Raw genomic sequence first — 23561 nt, forward strand, 5'->3', positions numbered from 1 at the left:
GTTCACGTTAATTAACTGACTAAGCCAAGGGAATGAAAATCTCTTATAATATTGATGCGATTCATTTTTTTAAAGTTCATTATTCTTTGTCTTCTACTACAGTGGAGAATGCCTAAATCCCTGCAGAACAAACGACCAATTTTCCCTTAGTCATTTACAACTTAATATTAAAGTCAAGAATTTGAGCTTTGTTTGATTATCTTAACCTTTTGTTCCCCAACCTCAAGTATCTTTTACTTTACCCAGGCAACTTAAGATTTTCAACGGTTTTAAAATAATAGTTTATTGCCGATTTTCCCCGTACTACTTTGAAGTGTTTGTCTTTCTGCAAATGCAAACTTAAGGCAATGTTGCAAAGTAATAAGGAGTAAACTTTTTTTTTTTTTTTTTTTTTTTTCTTTTTTTTTTATTATACTTTAGGGTTTTAGGGTACATGTGCACAATGTGCAGTTTTGTTACATATGTATCCATGTGCCATGTTGATTTCCTGCACCCATTAACTCGTCATTTAGCATTAGGTGTATCTCCTAATGCTGTCCCTCCCCCCTCCCCCCACCCCACAACAGTCCCCGGAGTGTGATGTTCCCCTTCCTGTGTCCATGAGTTCTCATTGTTCAATTCCCACCTATGAGTGAGAACATGCGGTGTTTGGTTTTTTGTCCTTGCGATAGTTTACTGAGAATGATGTTTTCCAGTTTCATCCATGTCCCTACAAAGGACACGAACTCATCATTTTTTATGGCTGCATAGTATTCCATGGTGTATATGTGCCACATTTTCTTAATCCAGTCTATCGTTGTTGGACATTTAGGTTGGTTCCAACTCTTTGCTATTGTGAATAGTGCCGCAATAAACATACGTGTGCATGTGTCTTTATAGCAGCATGATTTATAGTCCTTTGGGTATATACCCAGTAATGGGATGGCTGGGTCAAATGGTATTTCTAGTTCGAGATCCCTGAGGAATCGCCACACTGACTTCCACAATGGTTGAACTAGTTTAAGGAGTAAACTTTTTATTCCACACAATCCCAACAATCAGCATTCAGATTTGTGTACATAATGTGCCTTCATACAGCTACAGTGCGCCGTTTCCTGCTTTGGCTTACTTTAGTTATGGAGAAGTAACACCAGGAATGTAAATCTGACTTGAAGTTAGAATAATATATACTGAGATCACAGTAGCACAGTCTTTGCTTTCACAACAACGTTGAACTGCATATCAAATTTTCAGACAATAACAGAAATTTATGAGACTACGACAACAAGGACATCTGACTATGAGCAATCAGAAACTTCCAAACCAGCTCTGGCACAGCCAGCACCAGCAAAGCCGGTGGAGAGGAGGAAGGTCATCCGGAAGAAAGTGGATCCTTCAAAGTTCATGACCCCCTACATTGCACACAGTCAGAAAATGCAGGATCTTTTTAGCCCAGTAAGTTTCAAACAACTTCTGCTAACCTGGTTTGATTATTAGGAAATTACTGATCTCAACCCACTCTGTTTTGAATGCTGGCTGGATTTTATTTCTCAAACTTGTATGAAACAAAAATTTATTTTGCAAAATATAGGCTTGATTGTTGAATTTTCCTTTTATGTAATTCATTTATATCATTGAAGCATAAGAAAGCATTCTTATTGAAATCATTCCTGCAAAATAAGCATAAGGCCAATCATAAAGCATTTATTGGTATTTAATCACTATTAGCCAATCAGGAATAATGAAATCATAAATACAGATTTAATTTAGGCCAGTTCACGGAAGCTACATAACATATTTAAATAATGTCAGCAGAATAGCTTCTTAGACTAGCTAACAGCATATAAAAATGTATATAAAGAGGTGTATAATGAGAAAGAACATTTATTTTAAAAATCCAAGATCAGACTAAGAACTCATTTGAAATTGAGGAACTGAATGTTTGGCTATGCCTTAGAACAGTGGTTATTAACCATGGCTGCACACTGGAACCCCCTGGGAATTTTAAAACTAACGATGCTCAAGCCATTCTAGTTTAATTGGTTCAGAGTTTGGCCTGTGCACAAAGATTTTTTTTTTTTTTTTTTAAGAATCAGAATCTTTCTCTGTAGCCCAGGCTGGATCAAGCAATAGCTTGATCACAGCTTACTTCAGCCCCAGAACCCTGGGCTGAAGCAATCCTCCTACCTCAGTCTCCCTAGTAGCTAGGACTACAGGTGCATGCCACCATGTCTGGCTAATTAAAAAAAAAATTGTGGGATCTCCTGATTTTTTTTTATAGAGGCAGGGTCTTGCTATGTTGCCCAGGATGGTCGTAAACTCCTGGCGGCAGGTTATCCTCCCACCTTGGCCCCACAAAACATTAGAATTACAGGCATGAGCCACCATGCCCAGCCCTGTACAAAAGGATTTAAAAAAGCTGCCCAGATGATTCTAATGTGCACCCAGGTTGAGAATCACTGCTCTCAATGGTCCCTGGTCCTTAAATTCCCATGTACAGTTCTGTAAGTTACACTGACTGATTCAGACAGATTCAGACACACTTCAATGGGTCTAATTTGTTGATTGTCCATGGTGGGCTGAGGTCTCACTGGGTGGCTTGATTGCATGTGCTCTGGAGGCTTAAAAAAATGAAATGTAGCTTAAGAGAACATTGGATTATATAAGACTAAAGTTTATGTCAAAAGCATCCTATCGAGGTTGAGCAATACATACTCACTTTTCATTAAATGATAGCAGCTCACTGTTTGGTAAAATTCTAGTTCAAAGCCTTAAATAATCTAAGACAGGTTTCTAGAAACAAGATTTTCTTACCTTCTTTAGTGCTGCAGTATTCAGCAAGGATAGAATTTTTTGTCAATATATTGCCATACATTCTTATTAATTCAGATCCTATGAACCTAGAATTTCTGATGTTCTGAACAGAATGTCAGCAAAGGTCTGTAATAGTTTTTAAGTGATTAGTAACCAAATCAATAGTAGAATTTAGATTGTTGACTACTCCACTCAAGAGTACTCCCAAAACATTTATAATGATAAATTATGCACATTATCATTACAGCAAAAATTCATTGTATATTCAGCAGAAATAATAAAATCACATTCCTAAATTTACAGAATATGATTCAGACCTGTCATTAATTCAGCTGGTGTCTCAGCTATCTGAACTACTGAGGTTTAGCTGCAACTTCTGAATTGAATATTTTTGCATTGTATTAGCAATCAAATCTTTTCAGAATTAACTCAATTTCTATATTTATTTTCTAAAATAATTGAGGTTTAGGCTTTTTATGTATGCATTCAGACAAAAAAAAAAGATTGAAAGAATCATTTTAGGGTATTTCCAAGACAATAGTCTATAATAAATTTGCATTGTCTCCAAGATGCAACCATGTTTAGGAGAAGCAATTATCAAATCTATTTTAGTTTTTGCTGAGAGTTGGGGTAGGGGACAAAAAGAAAGCTATTACAATTGATAATTGCTATAACTTGAAGGATTTTTTTTAATCAAATGGGGTGAGTATGTTGCCTGAAATTTTCGCTGCTGTCTTGTTAGGCTAATATCTGATATTCTTTTCAGAATAAATACAAGGAGGAGTTTGAGAAAACAAAAGGACAGCCATACGCCAGCACAACAGATACCCCAGAACTTCGCAGAATCAAAAAAGTACAAGATCAACTCAGTGAGGTGGGCTGCATTGCTGAAATAAAGGAGAGGGACATTTCAAAATACACCTATTGCTGGGAATTGTGGGCTCTAAATATGTGCTGTGAGAATGAGCAGTTGAATTACCATGAGCTAGTTCACAAATCTAGAAAAGCATAAGCCATAGATCATTTGCTGTAAATGTGAACCCAAAGAAACTTCTAAAAGCTTGGCTTAGCAACTTAGCTTAAGAGGAGACTATGAGATGGGAGCTCCAACTCACTGTGGTTCTCCACACTGTACAGTAAGGCCAAGAAGCAGCAGGCTGGAGATCCAGCCAGGAAAGCAGACAAGCAGTAAATGCAGGTGCTCCTTTGAAGATCACATTTTTCCAGCTAAAATGCAGAAACTATGCTTTGTGATGCAGACACTATGCTTTGTGATGCAGACCTAGAGTCATTGGGGGTAATGCTCTGTGGTTATAAGAAATTCCTTAATATACTCACATGTTTATGCCTGTCATGAACTCTGTGCATTATTTGGGCAGGTTAAGTATCGAATGGATGGTGATGTTGCTAAGACAATATGTCACGTAGATGAAAAAGCAAAGGATATTGAACATGCAAAGAAAGTGTCGCAGCAAGTCAGTAAGGTAAGGCAATGATATGGATGGCTGGGGTACTCAGTAGCATGTGCATCACCTCTGCATTGTCTTATAGGAGAAAATTGGACAGGCCTGATCCTGCCCACCAGCCTCATGGGCAGTGTGAGTTCAATACCTGTATTCATCAACGAGGCTGCACAGATGACTGAGTGGCCTGTAGAACCTATGGGTGGATAGAAGAGTCCATGCCCTGTGCAAAGAGGCAGCTGTGACTTGGCTGCAGGCTGTTGCTGCATGGAGTTCCAGTGTCGCCAAAGAAGCTGAGGAGCTAAATTTTTAATTGAAAGGAATTAGAATTTTCAATCAAAAACTGACTATTGTAGGAAAAGTATTATAGGACGTTGGCATGGTCAATGTTTTCCTAGTAACACATTGGCAGCCTTTGAGCAAGGATGCCTTCATGAGTCTCCCTTTGTTGTTTAAATCCTCATGCCTTTGGGTGAGACCTCAAGCCACAGATCCTCTGCTCTTTCTGTCTAGGTTTTATACAAGCAGAACTGGGAAGACACCAAGGATAAGTACCTGCTTCCTCCTGATGCCCCTGAACTTGTCCAGGCCGTTAAGAACACCGCCATGTTCAGCAAGGTAAGGGCCTGCTCCATTGCCACTTCTATCTTCCTATGTCATCCTATCATATACTTCATGTAATACTTGGTGAACTCGTGATCATCCGGAATACAATTCCCCAATCTTTTTATGAGTAGCCTTGAGACATGTGAGACTGCAGGGATAGGGCTTGGCAAAAAGGAACTGAGAGGAAAGCTCCTAGGCAGAGTGGGGAGAGGGTTCTTTGGGAACCTGAGCAACCCGGGGGCAGAGGGGAGTGTCTGTGGAGAATAAAGGTGCTCTGGAGAACCAGCTGAGAGAGCCACAAAGTAGTATCTCAAAATTGTCTGTAGACCTTGTGCTATAGTTTGGATGTCCCTGACTATTACTCTAATTAGAGGTTTATTTTGTGCCCCTTCTTGCAAGTGTCCTATATTGCCCTGAACTATGTGAAGTGCTTCCTGGCTCCTTACATTGTGTTAACACTTGTAAGTGCTATTAATAAACAATGACAAATAATGACCAAAAAAAAAAAAAAAAAAAAACCAAGAAGGCAGGTAGAGTCACAGAGAAGAGATGAAACAAAATCAGACATATCTGCCCCTTTGAAAATAAGAAAAAGCAGGGCATACTATCAGTAAAAATGACTTGGGTTGGATGGAAAGTGGGAAGTTATCTGTGAATTTCATTTACCTTTGCTCTCAACTGGCCCTTGGTTCTTTAGGTCATTGATGGATGAATTCAAATCTATGTATTTTGTGTAAATGTGACCCTCCTTCCTCCTAACTTTTCACTCTTTTTTGATTTAGAAACTGTACACTGAAGACTGGGAAGCAGACAAAAGTTTGTTTTACCCCTACAATGATAGCCCGGAACTGAGGAGAGTTGCCCAGGCCCAGAAAGCTCTCAGTGATGTAAGTCAAATGCAAGTGGCACCATTTAGGTGTGCAGAGTCAGGGGAACTTGAGTTACATCTTCTGGCCAGATGTTCACTGCAGCTCTTCTCTGTAAGAGACTAAATGTTGTATTTCAGAGGAGTACGTCTAGAATTGTTATAATTTATGATGTCTCATTTAAATTAGAAAAAATTTATACTTTATATTAAATATAATCTTGTCCAGTTCCCTCTTCTTATAGGTGGCAAACCTGAATCTGGGGTCACATTAGTTAGTGGCAGAGCCCAGGTTTGTAAGCCCAAGACTAGTATTCTTCCCATTACAGCATGAGTCCTTCTTTCCCCTTGGCTCTGGTTGAAGTTGTTCTGTGATGACAGAGTGACAATTTTTAAAAACCTATTGTAATCATAGCCACCTTCCCAAATCTATTAAGTAAACAATGTTATGGAAGGGTTGTGCCTTGCTATTCTAATCATCGAGTCCAAATTGTGGTGTGTCTCCCTTTTTCTGTGTGTGGGACCTGACTAGTGTACTTGTTAAAACATATTTGTGGCTAGGTGTGGTGACTCACCCCTGTAATCCCAGCAGTTTGGGAGGCCAAGAGGGGAGGATTGCTTGAAGCCAGGAGTCTGAGATCAGCCTGGGCAGCAAAGCAAGACCTCATCTCTACAAAATACATTTTTAAAAAATTAGCTAAGTGTGGGGGTGCATGCCTGTAGTCTCAGCTACTCAGGATGCTGAGGTAGGAGGATCACTTGAACCCAGGAGGTGGAGGCTGCGGTGAGCTATGATCAAGCCACTGCACTCCAGCCTGGGCGACAGTGAGACCCCCATCTTAAAAACAAACAAACAAACAATGACCACACCAACAACAACTAAACAAACCAAAAACACATTTGTATAGTTATCCCACAAAGAGCTCTTGCTATCAGAAGATACTTCAGTTAGTGAAAAATCAGTGATCCCACTTGCCAGAATTTTGGTATCCTAGACCTCGAAAACCGTATGTTAGAGGAACTTAAAAGGCTTAATAGAGTCCTTAGGCTTGAAACCAGCAGCAACAGCAGCAGAGAGACCCACTTGGGCCTAACACTCTCCCTTATTTTGAGGTACTTTCTTACATGACCATTGGATTTGCGGGAGGCCATATTGAAAATCCAGACTGCTACTCCAATCTTCAGCAGAGCACTGTATTATAAAGTGACAAGTTATTTGACATTCAATTGTCGGTTAGATCCCTGGAACCTCTTATACTCAATTTGGACTTAGTAAGCCAGTTCAGACTGATTGGGATTTACTTCTAATGGAATCTAGGGTCTGATCTTGCCATGAACCAAAATTATACATACCAATTTGATGGTGTCTCCAACTTTTGAGGTCTAATTTTTAATACCACCCTCTTAATATCACCTGCAAGTTTAGTGGACATCTTTTCTATTTCACTTTCTATGTAATTGGTTAAAATATAACACAGATACAGTCGTATCCTTCCATAAGTAAGTTAGGAAATAGAGAAGGTATAACAAAATTTTGAAGTCGTCTAGCACATGGTACCAATTTTAATGTGTGAATACTTCTCGCTTCCTTTCAAGATTAGCTTTTTGATTCTGTATCTCACAGATTCACAATATTGTTACATGGCTGTTACCAAGTGATCAATAGTTATTTATTGAAAGTCTATTATGCATGCACACCTGGCAGGATAGAAAAGTACTGCAAGCAGTTTTCATCCTTTCCTCTGAGAATTTATAATCAGCCTGATAAAATAAAGGTATGATATATCAAACAAGAAAAAAGTTAAAAATGAAACAAAACCCAACAGTCTAATGCTTGCTACAAGACAGACAGAACACTTGTGAGTAATCAGAAAAGGCCATGTGGAGGTGGTGGTCCCAAGGGCATGGGTGGTGATGAAGAAAGGCATTTCAAGTAGAGGGAGGACTCGAACAAAGGGACACAGGTAAAATGAGGTCTGAGTTTTGAGGGACAAGGAAAGTGAATGATGTGAGTGCCTCATTTGGAGGGCACTTGTGAGAATGCCGGCAGCAGGACCTTGAAAGGCAGACAAAATCGCTTCGACATGGAACGGTAAGAAATAAGAGGCATCATAAGATTTTGGAGTGGAAAACAGTATGATAAAAGTAGAATCTGGAGTAATTTTGATGAGCAATATGACAGATTGAGATTAGGAAATACAGGAAAAACGGAGTAATTTGGAGAAATCTATTTAAAGGAGAGGAAGAAACGAATCTGAGGCTAATAAGTATTAATAAGCATGAATGGCATTGGATATTGGAGCCAAAGGAGAGAAAGAAGCCCTAAAGGAGCTTCTGACTATAGACTGGTGGTCTAGGTGAGTAGGGGCACAGCTGGTAAAGATGCGTTAATGGAAAGAGAAATGGAGTTGAGATGATTGAAGGAAACTTCAGATCAAGGCATCCTATGGATAAATTAGAAAGTACCATTGCTCAGGTGTGAGACCAGGGCAAGAAATTAATATTTCAGAGTCATCAGAACAAAGTGATAGCCATAGACATGAACATCTATGAGGGAAGCGAAAGAGTGCATGGCCAAGGGCAGAGTTTTGGAGGACACCCACACTTAGAACTGAACAGGAGCCAGCAAAAGGATGAGGGAACAAACAGCGAAGTTGAAGAGGAACCAGGAAATGCCATGTCATATAAGCCTGGGAGAGGTTTCCAAGAAGACACTTAATCTCCTATCTCCCTTCATCTATCAAATGGAGAGATGAAGGATTACCTTCATACCATTCTAATGCTATGGACTTCGAACAATGAAAGTTGGCCACATGTTTTGAGCAATTACAGTAGAAGATGTAATGAAAGAGAACATACAATAGTGAAGTAAAGTCTTCCCTGCTATTCCTCAAAAAGATGTGACAGTTAAGGCACAGCTTTTATTTTTATTGCAGACCAAGTATGCACTCAGTATCAGATTACCGACATGCCTATGAATACTGTTGTCAGTACTATGAACTTCTACAATTATTGGGCACAGAGCCCTAAGCAAGCTGTTGTTTGCAGAATGCACCACTGGGTAGGCACATAGATTTCTGGCTAAGGGCTTGGGTTTAGAGGCTTTTGCTACCTCTCCTGTACCATCTTCCTGTGTCCTTCTTAATCTACTTATCATGTTTTCCTTATTACCTAAGTAGAGACAAACTACTTTGCACACACTAACAGTCTTTAAGCTGATGCAGAATACTGAACTTTTTTTTTTTTACTTTTTAAAAATCAGATCATTCTCCATAACAACAGAATTCTAACTAAACAGAATTCTGAAGAAGGTTCCTGAGAAATTAGGACTTCTAGATCTGATTTGTCTGAAACTTCTTGGCAGGATGTCATACTTAATAAGCATTTATCCTATTCAAATGTTGCTTTTACCCTAAGGACTTAACCAGCCATGAAAAATCCTGTTGTCCTTTGCCTAAAATAAAGTCTTCAGTTTTTTTTTTTTTTTTTTTTTTTTTTTTTTTGAGACAGGGTGTCACTCTCTCACGCAGGCTGGAGTGCAGTGATACAATCTTGGCTTATTGGCTTATTGCAACCTCCGCCTCCCAGGCTCAAGCGATCGTCTCACTTCAGCCTCCCAAGTAGCTGGGACTACAGGTGCACACCAACACACCCAGCTAATTTTTGTATTTTTGGTAGAGACAGGGTTTTACCATATTGCCCTGGCTGGTCTTGAACCTTTGAGCAATTCATCCGCCTTTGCCTCCCAAAGTGCTGGGATTACAGGCATGAGTCACTGTGCCTTGCTTAACTTATTTAAAAGAAATTAAGCCAGGCTTGTTTGTGGAATTTGTGTAAATACATTTCAAAATCTGTCTTTTGTATCCCAATTGATTTGATGTCCATGAAAGCTTTTGTTATAGGCACTAGGTAGATATTATTGGGGTAAGATACAGTTAGACTTGGTTAAAGTATAAAGATGATTGGGACTTTGGGATTATTCAACTGCTTTACTTGATAAATAAGAATACTGCCATGAGGAAGGGAAAATAATCATAGAAATCTCACAGTTGTGTTGTGGAAGATTAGAAAGATAATTCTCCTCTTGAGACATTCCCCCATGGCCTCAGTGTGTAAGACACACACTGAGATGTCAGTCATTGACTCTTGCTCTAGCTAGGTACTATGCAGGCCACAAGGGTTCCCAAGGATAGGACATCTTCTTTGCCATCCCAGAGCTCACAGTCAAGAGGAAAGAGACATGTAGACAACAAATTACAGTGTCATCTGACAACCCCTTTAAAGGAGGTAATGGCCAAGTTGAGTGAGATCCCAGGAGAAGGTCATCACATCTGGCTCAGGAGTCAGGGAAGGCTTGGGAGAGGAGTCATGGTTGTCCTGAGTCATGGAGAGGAAACAGAGGTTTGCAGACAGACGGGGAGAGGGAACAGCATGTACGAGGCCCTGAAGCATCTGAGGGCTTCGTGTATCTGAATATATGAATCTATGAATAGTTCTGCATTGTTGGAAGCAGGGGCCAAGTCTGGTAGAACAAAAAAACCCAGAGGAGTCAGAAATGAAGAAAGAAAGGAGGGCAAGAAAGAAGGATATGCATGATTTGTGGGCACCATACTTATTTTAAGGTGATAGAAGTCTTTTATAGGCTGAAGGGAAGGAGCTAATGAAGAAGGAGAGGTTGGGGTTGTGAGAAAGAGGAGGGATGACTGAGAGAGCTGGGTGCAAAAGGATGTGCTGGAAAGGGCAGCACCCTGGGTGCAGGAGTCATTCCCTCTGAGGAATGTTTCTCCTCTGAGCCAGGGCAGGGGTGGGAGAGGCAGGGATGAATATGGAGAAGATAAGGGTGTAGCGTTTCTTTACTCTATGAAAGAGGAAGCTGAGAGTAAGGTGGAGTTAATTGTGGGCTTAAGGACAGCGTTGGGGTTTTAGACTGGCCCCTGAGAGTAGGGACTAACCAGAGACTCATAATGGGCTGTGAAAGTTTCCTTGAAGACAAAATGGCATTAGTATACCATAGGGTCATAGAGTATTGGGCACAGAGCCCCAAGCAAGCTGTTGTTCACAGAACATACCACTGGGCAGGCACGTAGATTTCAAGCTAAGTGCTGGGGTTCAGAGGCTCCTGCCCTGTACCTTCTTCCTGTGTCCCTCTTAACCCTACTCATCATGTTAGCATTGCCTAATCCATGAAGTTGCAGGTTTTCTTCTGTGGCATTCAGCATCCTAGGCATAAGAACAGAGGAAGTTGGCCAGGCGCAGTGGCTCAAGCCTGTAATCCCAGCACTTTGCGGGGCCAAGGCAGGCAGACCACGAAGTCAGGAGATCAAGACCATCCTGGCTAGCATGGTGAAACCCTGTCTCTACTAAAAATACAAAAAATTAGCCGGGCGCAGTGGCTGGTGCCTGTAGTCCCAGCTGCACGGGAGACTGAGGCAGGAGAATGGCGTGAACCTGGGAGGCGGAGCTTGCAGTGAGCCGAGATCGCGCCACTGCATTCCAGCCTGGGCGACATAGCGACAGGCTATCTCAAAAAAAAAAAAAAAAAAAAAAAGAGGAACAGAGGAAGTATATGGTCGAGTCGAGCCAAGGCTGGGGGTTTATTGAGTGTGATAAAAAGACAAGGGGTTGAGAGTTGAAGACGCTTGTTAAGAGAATAATTGCAATTGCAAACCACGGTATGGAAATGAATGGAAGAAAGCAGATCTAGGGCCATGAGTCCTGAGGAGGAGGGAAGAAAATTCAACGAAACAGAAATCACTAGCTGTACTGAGAGCAAGGGTATGTAACATCTAGAAGGACAAATTATAACATGTTACACTAAAATTTAAGACTTCAAATAAAGATGAAAGCATAATCGTTTTTAAAATACATCTCTGTCTTTTATTTCATCAGGTTGCCTACAAAAAAGGTCTCGCTGAACAGCAAGCTCAATTCACGCCTCTGGCCGATCCTCCCGATATAGAATTTGCCAAGAAAGTAACCAATCAAGTGAGCAAGGTAAGTAAATAGAGTCTCCCTTGAAGACTCTGCTTAATAATTTCAACCGTCAGAGAGGGTTACTAAAGGTGAGCCTGAAGAAAAAACACAAACACTCGGAGTATTTTTACATATGATCCCCAAAAACTCTACAGCAAAAGCAATACATCCATAAACGTCAAGAACTGTGTTAATACATGTTTAGCCAGCTTGATGACTCAGTAATTGATAAATGTGAAAGTCACCTTTTGAAAACAGAAGCCATGTCCTAATGTCACTTGACATTTTCACTTATGACAGTAATACTACAGAGTCACCAAATAACCACACACTTCCATGAAGAGCTGGTTTAAATTCACGGTGAAGACCTTGGATAGTTCTATCCTATCAGTCACACTTGGAAAAATAAGAATGTGTCTCAGACATAGCTTAGTTAACAGCAGTGGGCAGTGGACCTCATAACTTTTAAGGCCCTAACAAACAGCTTAGTCTACCTATATTTAGGCAGTAAACTAGCTCTGAGGAATGTGGCTCTGATGAGGAATGCAGAGACAGATGCTCAGCTGATGAATAGGCCCATGCTAAATTCCTATTTTAAATTCGTCCAAATCAGGCCACTTTCTCCTGGGATACTGCTGCTTTTAAATACTTTATCTTGCCCTCTGTGGAGATGAGTGTCAGTTTGTTCTGCTTGAATTTTGATGAAACCTCAAGATTTTTATCTTAAGCATTTTCTGGGTAAAGTATCTAGTAGAGAAGAAGCATGAAATGATATGGATAATGATGTCTATTCAGTGATGTTTGTTAGTGTTTGATATTGTAGATTACCTAACTGTGTAACTATGAGCTGTTTGGATAAAGGATCTAGTAAGTATAGTGAAATTTCACTAATAGGAATACTACCAATCTGAAACTTTGCCCATGGCTAAGCAGAAATTAACTTTAGAACTGTACATAAATACATGATCCATTGAAAGTGTTGATATTGGCCAGGCGCGGTGGCTCACGCCTGTAATCCTAGCACTTTGGGAGGCCAAAGTGGGTTGATCACCTGTCAGGAATTCGAGACCAGCCTGGCCAACATGGTGAAACCCCATCTCTACTAACAATACAAAAAATTAGCCAGGCATGGTGGCGGACGCCTGTAATTTCAGCTACTTGGGAGGCTGAGGCAGGAGAATCACTTGATCCTGGGAAGTGGAGGTTGCAGTGAGCCGAGATTGTGCCTGGGCAACAAGTGTGAAACTGTCTCAAAAAAGAAAAAAAGAAAAAAAAAGAAAGAAAGTGTTGATATTGTAAATAAGACAGGGGAGAAGGACAATTTGTCTTTTTGGAAGAAAAATAAAAAGGTATTTTCAAGTGGTCATTTAGAAAGAAAAAGGAATCTATTTTTAGATTTTTACTTAAAGTCTATTTTAAAACATACTTTACTAAGGAAACATCCTTTTGCCTTATTTAAGTATGCATTGGGGATTCTTAAAAGTGATTTTTGAAAATCACTTTCAAACTCCTCTATAATTATTCTCTCCACCAATTTAGACTTGCCAGTTGGTTTAGTGCCACACTCTCCAGTACAGTAGCCACTAGCCAAATGTGACTAGGAAGCACCTGAATTTGATCAGTATAAACTGAGTGTATAAGTCAGCTTGGGCTTCTACGACAAAATACCACACATTGGGTGGCTTAAACAATTGACATTTATTTTCTCACAGTTCTGGAGGCTGGGAGTCTAAGATCACGGATTCAGTTCCCGGTGAGAGACCCCTTCCTGGCTTGTAGATAGCTGCCTTCTCATTGTGTTCTCACACATTGGAGACAGAGAGCCAGCTCTGATCTCTTCCTCTTCTTCCTCTTCTTATAAGGATGATAATCTCATTACGGGGTTCTCACCCTCATGACCTCACCTAAACTTAATTGCTTCCCAAATCCCCTTGCCTTCAAGTACCATCACATGCTTGTGAGTTAGGTCTTCAACATATGAATTTGGGGGGTGGGGACACAGACATTCATCCCATAACACTTAGTGTCCAATATGTGAGAAACAGACACTGGATCTTGAGTATTTAATTCTGAAGAAAAGAATATTTCAAATTAATATTTTTATGTTGATTACATGTTGGAATGTTAATTTTCAGATCTACTGGGTTCAGTAAACTGTGTTATTAAAGTTATTTCCCACATGTTTCTTTCTACATTTAAAAATGTGGCTACAGGAATGACTTGCATTATATATGCACTGGATGGCACCATTCTAGGTGGGCAAGGTGACAATATTGGGTACTTTGAAAGCATTGCCAGAACTGGCTTTGCCCTGTGGAGTAATAGTATGAGCTAAGGAAGGGTGGCTGTGGAAAAAGGTCACTGGATTTGGCCATGGTGACGTTATTTATTCCCAGTCTTAACCCAGATTTCTGAGTTCTTAATGACTATTGTGCATCCAAAATAATAGTTGTGTTGGGGAGAAATGCTTGTGATTGGTAGAAGTCCACCCAACAACAAACCATCCAACAAGGGAGGCACAGGGCTGCCAAGAGTGACTTACCTCTGGTACTGTCTTCCCTCCTCACTCTCAAGATGCTTTGGCCCATGTTGCAGCAGGATCATATCTTCTAAAATAGGATAAAAATCTCCTTTATCTACCCTAGAACTTAAAGTATAAAAAAATAAATTAAAAAAAAACCCTTTATCTACTCACTCGCATGCATTTAAACTCAATATCCCCTTGTTGAATCATGTCTCCCAGATCCATCTGTTGGAGCCAAGGGGTCCTTCTTGGCCCACTGAAGGTTGGCTGAAAAATCAGCTTGCAAAAGGCAGATTAATTGGAGAAAAGGCATACAAATTTATTTAACGTGTACACACGGGAACCTTCAGAATGAAGCTCCAGCTCCCCAGGGGGTGCAGAAGCTTATATACCATCTTGAGGTTACAGAAAGACTATGAACTTGGATCCTGGCAAAACAGGTTATGGGGAGTGGGGAGAAGAGGAATTCTGTTGAGGAGCAAGAAATGATTACTAGGGAGAATTCAACGGGTTTGAAGAACATACAATAGTCTGGGGTGAAGTCTGTTGGGCTCACAAAGCAAACAATGGTTTATAACAATAGTCTGTCCAGGTTTCTGACAGACTTTAGCCTTCCCTCCTGCAGTATAGGTTCAGTTGAAAACTCAGGGAAGGGGTCAGCGGGAATTGTTTTCTTCTTTGGTAGGTCTGGACCTTAGACAGATAAGGAAACTCGAGCCTGTGCTTTGGGAGAGGTAGAGGATTGAGAGATAGGATGGGGGTGGGAGGTTAGCGGGGAAACAATTTTTCTTCTTAGTAGGTCTGTCTGGTCTTTATGTAGAAAGAAGTCTCTTCTAGCTTCCATTAATCTCTAAGGGCCTTTAATTCAAAATACTCATTATACTAGGGAGCCATATTTTGGGGTGGAGTTCTCTGTGCATCCTCACATCCTTTTCTTACAGTTCCCAGTTCAGATGGTAATGATTGCATATCTGCAGTGATTACACTAATGTTACCTTCCGTTTGCCAGCCTTCCTTACTACGCCTGTCAGAATCAATTCTCTCACCTTTGTCTTTGGCCAAAGCCATTAGCTACATACTTCCTTCTGTCTCAGCCGTATTTTGTAGCTCTAACGTAGATGAACAGGCAGAGTTGTTCATAGAAACAGGCCTTCCAGGTGGGGAAACTATGCACACCATGACCAGCTGAAAGTGGGGCCCTGAATGCAATATTGGGAAGTCCCTTTAGTTTCTCTGTACCTGCCTCTCTGCTCCCTTCCAGATCCACAAAAAAAAAATATGCGCTTTCAGGTTGGAATTTCCCACTGATACCAACTGGAGCCTAAATTTTTTTATAAAAATAATCTTTCAGTAACATATTGTTACACAGCATGAAGATACCAGGCCCGGGTCCTCTAAAACCATGGAAATTCTTCTGTCACATAGAATTGGGAAGATTTCCATTGATTTCACCAGAAGAGATTTGATTGAGTCAAGCAGGCAGTGTTAGGCCCACTGTGGGCAATAAAAATACCAGCTGGGTTCTTATACCTTTTCTGCAGGGATAACTTTTCTATGAATGGAACCATCAGGAGTCCCAGTGCTTAGCTACTCACAGAAAAAAAGAAGGGTAATTAACTGGCTTCGTATTCCTTTCCATTTGATAATCACATAAAAATTACAGATTCAGATGTTGAAAGTAGATAATGAAGCTATATGTTTAAGCAAGACACCAGGGTACCCAGTTTGTGGCCCCATGGAAGTCCCCTCAGCTGACCTCTGAGGAGGAAGGAAACAATCTTACTGTATCTATGGACACCTGGTCACCCTCTTACCCAGAGAAGGTGTCCCAGAGCTTGGAATTGGCCTGACATACTTTCCTCTGTTAAACAAACCAAAAAAATTCTAGAGAAGTTAAACTGACTCTTTCTTCCAAGTTTCCATCGTTCAACTGCAAATACAACAGAGTTTGGAGAGAAAGGTTTCCCCCTAACCTTTCTCTCCAACTCTGTTGTGTTTGGATGTGTTTTTTTTTTTTTTTTTTTTTTTTGAGACGGAGTCTCGCCCTTTCACCCAGGCTGGAGTGCAGTGGCGCGATCTCGGCTCACTGCAGGCTCCGCCCCCCGGGGTTCACGCCATTCTCCTGCCTCAGCCTCCCGCGTAGCTGGGACTACAGGCGCCTGCCACCTCGCCCGGCTAATTTTTGTATTTTTAGTAGAGACGGGGTTTCACCGTGTTAGCCAGGATGGTCTCCATCTCCTGACCTCGTGATCCACCCGCCTCGGCCTCCCAAAGTGCTGGGATTACAGGCGTGAGCCACCGCGCCCGGCAGTGTTTGGATGTGGAGAAGGTTGAATGTTGGACCCTGACATGAGTAACCCATCTCCATGTATTGTACAAAAGCTCTGGCCTCACTCTCAGACTTGCAGAGTGAGACCCCTTGGCTGGTAGAGAGGGTCCCACATGGACACATACCTCTCTCTTCCTCTCACTCCTCCACTTATGGACCCGTGTCCTATCAACTTCTCTCCTACTCACAAATGAGACAGAAGGCCATAACTTCCTCAGTAGCCAACAAGCTCCAGCCTCCTCTTGTGTCATGAAAATCTTCCCAGACTTGGCAGTGCTCAGGAGTGGATTGTGAGAGCTCCATCTCCACCCTGACCCATTTCAGCTGCTGGATAGGAGGAAATAATATGTCGTGGTCTGTGAAGATTAAGAAGGAAGGAAGGACTTTGAATGAGGGAGTTGAGTGATCTTACACTCTCGTTTTGCGTCTTGTTTCAGTATCTTCTTGAAAACCAGACATCTATCTATCACTGTGAGAATTAATCTCCTGCTCAATTATCCTTAACAAATCTACATATGCAATGCCTGTTTCTTGATAAATGCCCAACATTTAGACCTCATTAAGAATACCTCCTACCTTCTCAACTTTAAATTATATTTCAAAGTTCTCTGGATCTCAGTTTTGGGGATCAGGCCCAATTGCCCCTTCCCAATCCTAAGGTTTTTCTCCTTTGACAGCAAGCAAGAGGTAGGGCCATGTCCCTCCAAAAAACGATACATTAGGAGATCCTAACCTGAGGTATGTGTACATCAAGAACCTCTGAAGTTATAACTGTTTGTGAGCATTTTATAGCTTTCTCAATTTCTTGAAGAGGTCTGTCTCCAAAAAAAAGATTAGAAACATTTCTATAAGTAGTCTTAGCAAATCCAGAAATCAATTTTATTGACTTCTGTTCTTTAAATCTTCAAAACAGAGTGCAGGTAAATCAATCAGCTGTATAGCACAGATCTTATCTCAGCAAAGATTTCCATTGAAGAATTGTTCCCTCCCCACCATACAATTTTCTTTCTTACAGAGTTTCTTTCTGTTATGATGATGACAATAGTAATAGCTATGATTATTATTATTACAATTTTTATACCCTATATTTGCTTAGTGCTGTGGGGTTTACAAAGCACTCTTTAGCGAATGATCTTATTAAACTTCCTAGCAGCCTTCTCTGTAAATATTATTGCCAGCACTTGTGGCTGAGAAAACAATCATATTTGGTCAATACAAAGTCAAGTTTTGGTCCCAGAGTTTTTTTTTTTTTTTCTTTTTTTTTTTTTATTATACTTTAGGGTTTTAGGGTACATGTGCACAATGTGCAGGTTTGTTACATATGTATCCATGTGCCATGTTGATTTCCTGCACCCATTAACTCGTCATTTAGCATTAGGTATATCTCCTAATGCTGTCCCTCCCCCCTCTCCCCACCCCACAACAGTCCCCGGAGTGTGATGTTCCCCTTCCTGTGTCCATGAGTTCTCATTGTTCAATTCCCACCTATGAGTGAGAACATGCGGTGTTTGGTTTTTTGTCCTTGCGATAGTTTACTGAGAATGATGTTTTCCAGTTTCATCCATGTCCCTACAAAGGACACGAACTCATCATTTTTTAAGGCTGCATAGTATTCCATGGAGTATATGTGCCACATTTTCTTAATCCAGTCTATCGTTGTTGGACATTTGGGTTGGTTCCAACTCTTTGCTATTGTGAATAGTGCCGCAATAAACATACGTGTGCATGTGTCTTTATAGCAGCATGATTTATAGTCCTTTGGGTATATACCCAGTAATGGGATGGCTGGGTCAAATGGTATTTCTAGTTCTAGATCCCTGAGGAATCGCCACACTGACTTCCACAATGGTTGAACTAGTTTACCGTCCCACCAACAGTGTAAAAGTGTTCCTATTTCTCCACATCCTCTCCAGCACCTGTTGTTTCCTGATTTTTTAATGATGGCCATTCTAACTGGTGTGAGATGGTATCTCACTGTGGTTTTGATTTGCATTTCTCTGATGGCCAGTGATGAGGAGCATTTCTTCATGTGTTTTTTGGCTGCATAAATGTCTTCTTTTGAGAAGTGTCTGTTCATGTCCTCTGCCCACTTTTTGATGGGGTTGTTTGTTTTTTTCTTGTAAATTTGTTTGAGTTCATTGTAGATTCTGGATATTAGCCCTTTGTCAGATGAGTAGGTTGCAAAAATTTTCTCCCATTCTGTAGGTTGCCTGTTCACTCTGATGATAGTTTCTTTTGCTGTGCAGAAGCTCTTTAGTTTAATGAGATCCCATTTGTCGATTTTGGCTTTTGTTGCCATTGCTTTTGGTGTTTTAGACATGAAGTCCTTGCCCACGCCTATGTCCTGAATGGTATTGCCTAGGTTTACTTGTAGGATTTTAATGGTTTTAGGTCTAACATCTAAGTCTTTAATCCATCTTGAATTAATTTTTGTATAAGGTGTAAGGAAGGGATCCAGTTGCAGCTTTCTACATATGGCTAGCCAGTTTTCCCAGCACCATTTATTAAATAGGGAATCCTTTCCCCATTTCTTGTTTTTGTCAGGTTTGTCAAAGATCAGATAGTTGTAGCTATGTGGCATCATTTCTGAGGGCTATGTTCTGTTCCATTGATCTATGTCTCTGTTGTGGTACCAGTACCATGCTGTTTTGGTTACTGTAGCCTTGTAGTATAGTTTAAAGTCAGGTAGCGTGATGCCTCCAGCTTTGTTCTTTTGGCTTAGGATTGACTTGGCGATGCGGGCTCTTTTTTGGTTCCATATGAACTTTAAAGTAGTTTTTTCCAATTCTGTGAAGAAAGTCATTGGTAGCTTGATGGGGATGGCATTGAATCTATAAATTACCTTGGGCAGTATGGCCATTTTCACGATTTTGATTCTTCCAACCCATGAGCATGGAATGTTCTTCCATTTGTTTGTATCCTCTTTTATTTCATTGAGCAGTGGTTTGTAGTTCTCCTTGAAGAGGTCCTTCACATCCCTTGTAAGTTGGATTCCTAGGTATTTTATTCTCTTTGAAGCAATTGTGAATGGGAGTTCACTCATGATTTGGCTCTCTGTTTGTCTGTTATTGGTGTACAAGAATGCTTGTGATTTTTGTACATTAATTTTGTATCCTGAGACTTTGCTGAAGTTGCTAATCAGCTTAAGGAGATTTTGGGCTGAGACAATGGGGTTTTCTAGATATACAATCATGTCATCTGCAGACAGGGAAAATTTCACCTCCTCTTTTCCTAATTGAATACCCTTTATTTCCTTCTCCTGCCTGATTGCCCTGGCCAGAACTTCCAGCACTATGTTGAATAAGAGCGGTGAGAGAGGACATCCTTGTCTTGTGCCAGTTTTCAGAGGGAATGCTTCCAGTTTTTGCCCATTCAGTATGATATTGGCTGTGGGTTTGTCGTAGATAGCTCTTATTATTTTGAGATACGTCCCATCAATACCTAATTTATTGAGAGTTTTTAGCATGAAGGGTTGTTGAATTTTGTCAAAGGCCTTTTCTGCATCTATTGAGATAATCATGTGGTTTTTGTCTTTGGTTCTGTTTATATGCTGGATTACATTTATTGATTTGCGTATGTTGAACCAGCCTTGCATCCCAGGGATGAAACCCACTTGATCATGGTGGATAAGCTTTTTGATGTGCTGCTGGATTCGGTTTGCCAGTATTTTATTGAGGATTTTTGCATCAATGTTCATCAAGGATATTGGTCTGAAATTCTCTTTTTTGGTTATGTCTCTGCCAGGTTTTGGTATCATGACGATGCTGGCTTCATAAAATGTGTTAGGGAGGATTCCCTCTTTTTCTATAGATTGGAATAGTTTCAGAAGGAATGGTACCAGTTCCTCCTTGTACCTCTGGTAGAATTCAGCTGTGAATCCATCAGGTCCTGGACTCTTTTTGGTTGGTAAGCTATTGATTATTGCCACAATTTCAGAACCTGTTATTGGTCTATTCAGAGATTCAACTTCTTCCTGGTTTAGTCTTGGGAGGGTGTATTTGTCAAGGAATTTATCCATTTCTTCTAGATTTTCTAGTTTATTTGCATAGAGGTGTTTGTAGTATTCTCTGATGGTAGATTGTATTTCTGTGGGATCGGTGGTGATATCCCCTTTTTCATTTTTTATTGCATCTATTTGATTCTTCTCTCTTTTCTTCATTAGTCTTGCTAGCGGTCCATCAATTTTGTTGATCTTTTCAAAAAACCAGCTCCTGGATTCATTAATTTTTTGAAGGGTTTTTTGTGTCTCTATTTCCTTCAGTTCTGCTCTGATTTTAGTTATTTCTAGCCTTCTGCTAGCTTTTGAATGTGTTTGCTCTTGCTTTTCTAGTTCTTTTAATTGTGATGTTAGGGTGTCAATTTTGGATCTTTCCTGCTTTCTCTTGTGGGCATTTAGTGCTATCAATTTCCCTCTACACACTGCTTTGAATGTGTTCCAGAGATTCTGGTATGTTGTGTCTTTGTTCTCGTTGGTTTCAAAGAACATCTTTATTTCTGCCTTCATTTCATTATGTACCCAATAGTCATTCAGGAGCAGGTTGTTCAGTTTCCATGTAGTTGAGCGGTTTTGAGTGAGTTTCTTAACCCTGAGTTCTAGTTTGATTGCACTGCGGTCTGAGAGACAGTTTGTTATAATTTCTGCTCTTTTACATTTGCTGAGGAGAGCTTTACTTCCAACTATGTGGTCAATTTTGGAATAGGTGTGGTGTGGTGCTGAAAAAAATGTATATTCTGTTGACTTGGGGTGGAGAGTTCTGTAGATGTCTATTAGGTCCAATTTATGTAGAGCTGAGTTCAACTCCTGGATATCCTTGTTTACTTTCTGTCTCGTTGATCTGTCTAAAGCTGACAGTGGGGTGTTAAAATCTCCCATTATTATTGTGTGGGAGTTTAAGTCCCTTTGTAGGTCACTCAGGACTTGCTTTATGAATCTGGGTGCTCCTGTGTTGGGTGCATATATATTTAGGATAGTTAGCTCTTCTTGTTGAGTTGATCCCTTTACCATTATGTAATGGCCTTCTTTGTCTCTTTTGACCTTTGTTGGTTTAAAGTCTATTTTATCAGAGACTAGGATTGCAACCCCTGCCTTTTTTTGTTTTCCAGTTGCTTGATAGATCTTCCTCCATCCCTTTATTTTGAGTCTATGTGTGTCTCTGCACGTGAGATGGGTTTCCTGAATACAGCACACTGATGGGTCCTGACTCCTTATCCAGTTTGCCAGTCTGTGTCTTTTGATTGGAGCATTTAGCCCATTTACATTTAACGTTAATATTGTTATGTGTGAATCTGATCCTGTCATTATGATGTTAGTTGGTTATTTGCTCGTTAGTTGCTATAGTTTCTTCCTAGCCTCGATGGTCTTTACAATTTGGCATGTTTTTGCAGTGGCTGGTACCGGTTGTTCCTTTCCATGTTTAGTGCTTCCTTCAGGAGCTCTTTTAGGGCAGGCCTGGTGGTGACAAAATCACTCAGCATTTGCTTGTCTGTAAAGTATTTTATTTCTCCTTCACTTATGAAGCTTAGTTTGGCAGGATAGGAAATTCTGGGTTGAAAATTCTTTTCTTTAAGAATGTTGAATATCGGCCCCCACTCTCTTCTGGCTTGTAGAGTTTCTGCTGAGAGATCAGCTGTTAGTCTGATGGGCTTCCCTTTGTGGGTAACCCGACCTTTCTCTCTGGCTGCCCTTAACATTTTTTCCTTCATTTCAACTTTGGTGAATCTGACAATTATGTGTCTTGGAGTTGCCCTTCTCGAGGAGTATCTTTGTGGTGTTCTCTGTATTTCCTGAATCTGAATGCTGGCCTGCCTTGCTAGATTGGGGAAGTTCTCCTGGATAATATCTTGCAGAGTGTTTTCCAACTTGGTTCCATTCTCCCCATCATTTTCAGGTACACCAATCAGACGTAGGTTTGGTCTTTTCACATAGTCCCAAATTTCTTGGAGGCTTTGTTCATTTCTTTTTATTCTTTTTTCTCTAAACTTCCCTTCTCTCTTCATTTCATTCATTTCATCTTCCATCAGCGATACCCTTTCTTCCAGTTGATCGCATCTGCTACTGAGGCTTCTGCAATCTTCGCGTAGTTCTCGAAACTTGGCTTTCAGCTCCATCATCTCCTTTAAGCCCTTCTCTCCATTGGTTATTCTAGTTATCCATTCTTCTAATTTTTTTTCAAAGTTTTTAACTTCTTTGCTATTGTTTTGAATTTCCTCTCGTAGCTCAGAGTAGTTTGATCGTCTGAAGCCTTCTTCTCTCAACTCATCAAAGTCATCCTCCATCCAGCTTTGTTCCGTTGCTGGTGAGGAACTGCGTTCCTTTGGAGGAGGAGAGGTGCTCTGTTTTTTAGAGTTTCCAGTTTTTTTGCTCTGTTTTTTCCCCATCTTTGTGGTTTTATCTACTTTTTGTCTTTGATGATGGTGATGTACAGATGGGTTTTTGGTGTGGATGTCCTTTCTGTTTGTTAGTTTTCCTTCTACCAGACAGGACCTTCAGCTGCAGGTCTGTTGGAGTTTACTAGAGGTCCACTCCAGACCCTGTTTGGCTGGGTGTCAGCAGTGGTGGCTGCAGAACAGCGGATTTTCGTGAGACCACAAATTCAGCTGTCTGATAGTTCCTCTGAAAGTTTTGTCTCAGAGGAGTACCCGGTTGAATGAGGTGTCAGTCTGTCCCTACTGGGGGGGTGCCTCCGAGTTAGGCTGCTCAGGAGTGAGGGACCCACTTTAGGAGGCAGTCTGTCCATTCTCAGATCTCCAGCTGCGTGCTGGGAGAACCACTACTCTCTTCAAAGCTGTCAGTCAGACAGGGATATTTAAGTCTGTGGAGGTTCTTGCTGAGTTTTTGTTTGTCTGTGCCCTGCCCCCAGAGGTGGAGCCTACAGAGGCAGGCAGGCCTCCTTGAGCTGTGGTGGGCTCCACCCAGTTCGAGCTTCCTGGCTGCTTTGTTTACCTAAGCAAGCCTGGGCAATGGCGGGCGCCCCTCCCCCAGCCTCGCTGCCGCCTTGCAGCGTGATC

At 40.9% G+C, this 23561-nt stretch overlaps 1 protein-coding gene across 7 annotated transcripts in view; it reads left to right on the forward strand.

Moving 5' to 3' along the window:
* Window positions 1–23561, forward strand: part of NEB (nebulin) — a 264687-nt gene that overhangs the window by 30868 nt on the left and 210258 nt on the right. For all 7 annotated transcript variants that reach the window (XM_055292138.2, XM_063646033.1, XM_063646034.1 and 4 more), the window contains exons 4-9: window positions 1234–1434; window positions 3560–3667; window positions 4173–4277; window positions 4770–4874; window positions 5645–5749; window positions 11617–11721. In XM_055292138.2, the coding sequence (XP_055148113.1) occupies window positions 1234–1434; window positions 3560–3667; window positions 4173–4277; window positions 4770–4874; window positions 5645–5749; window positions 11617–11721 (729 nt within the window). The remainder of the gene's footprint in view (window positions 1–1233; window positions 1435–3559; window positions 3668–4172; window positions 4278–4769; window positions 4875–5644; window positions 5750–11616; window positions 11722–23561) is intronic.

This window comes from Symphalangus syndactylus, chromosome 9, assembly GCF_028878055.3.
Source record: "Symphalangus syndactylus isolate Jambi chromosome 9, NHGRI_mSymSyn1-v2.1_pri, whole genome shotgun sequence".
Classification (NCBI taxonomy): Eukaryota; Metazoa; Chordata; class Mammalia; order Primates; family Hylobatidae; genus Symphalangus; species Symphalangus syndactylus.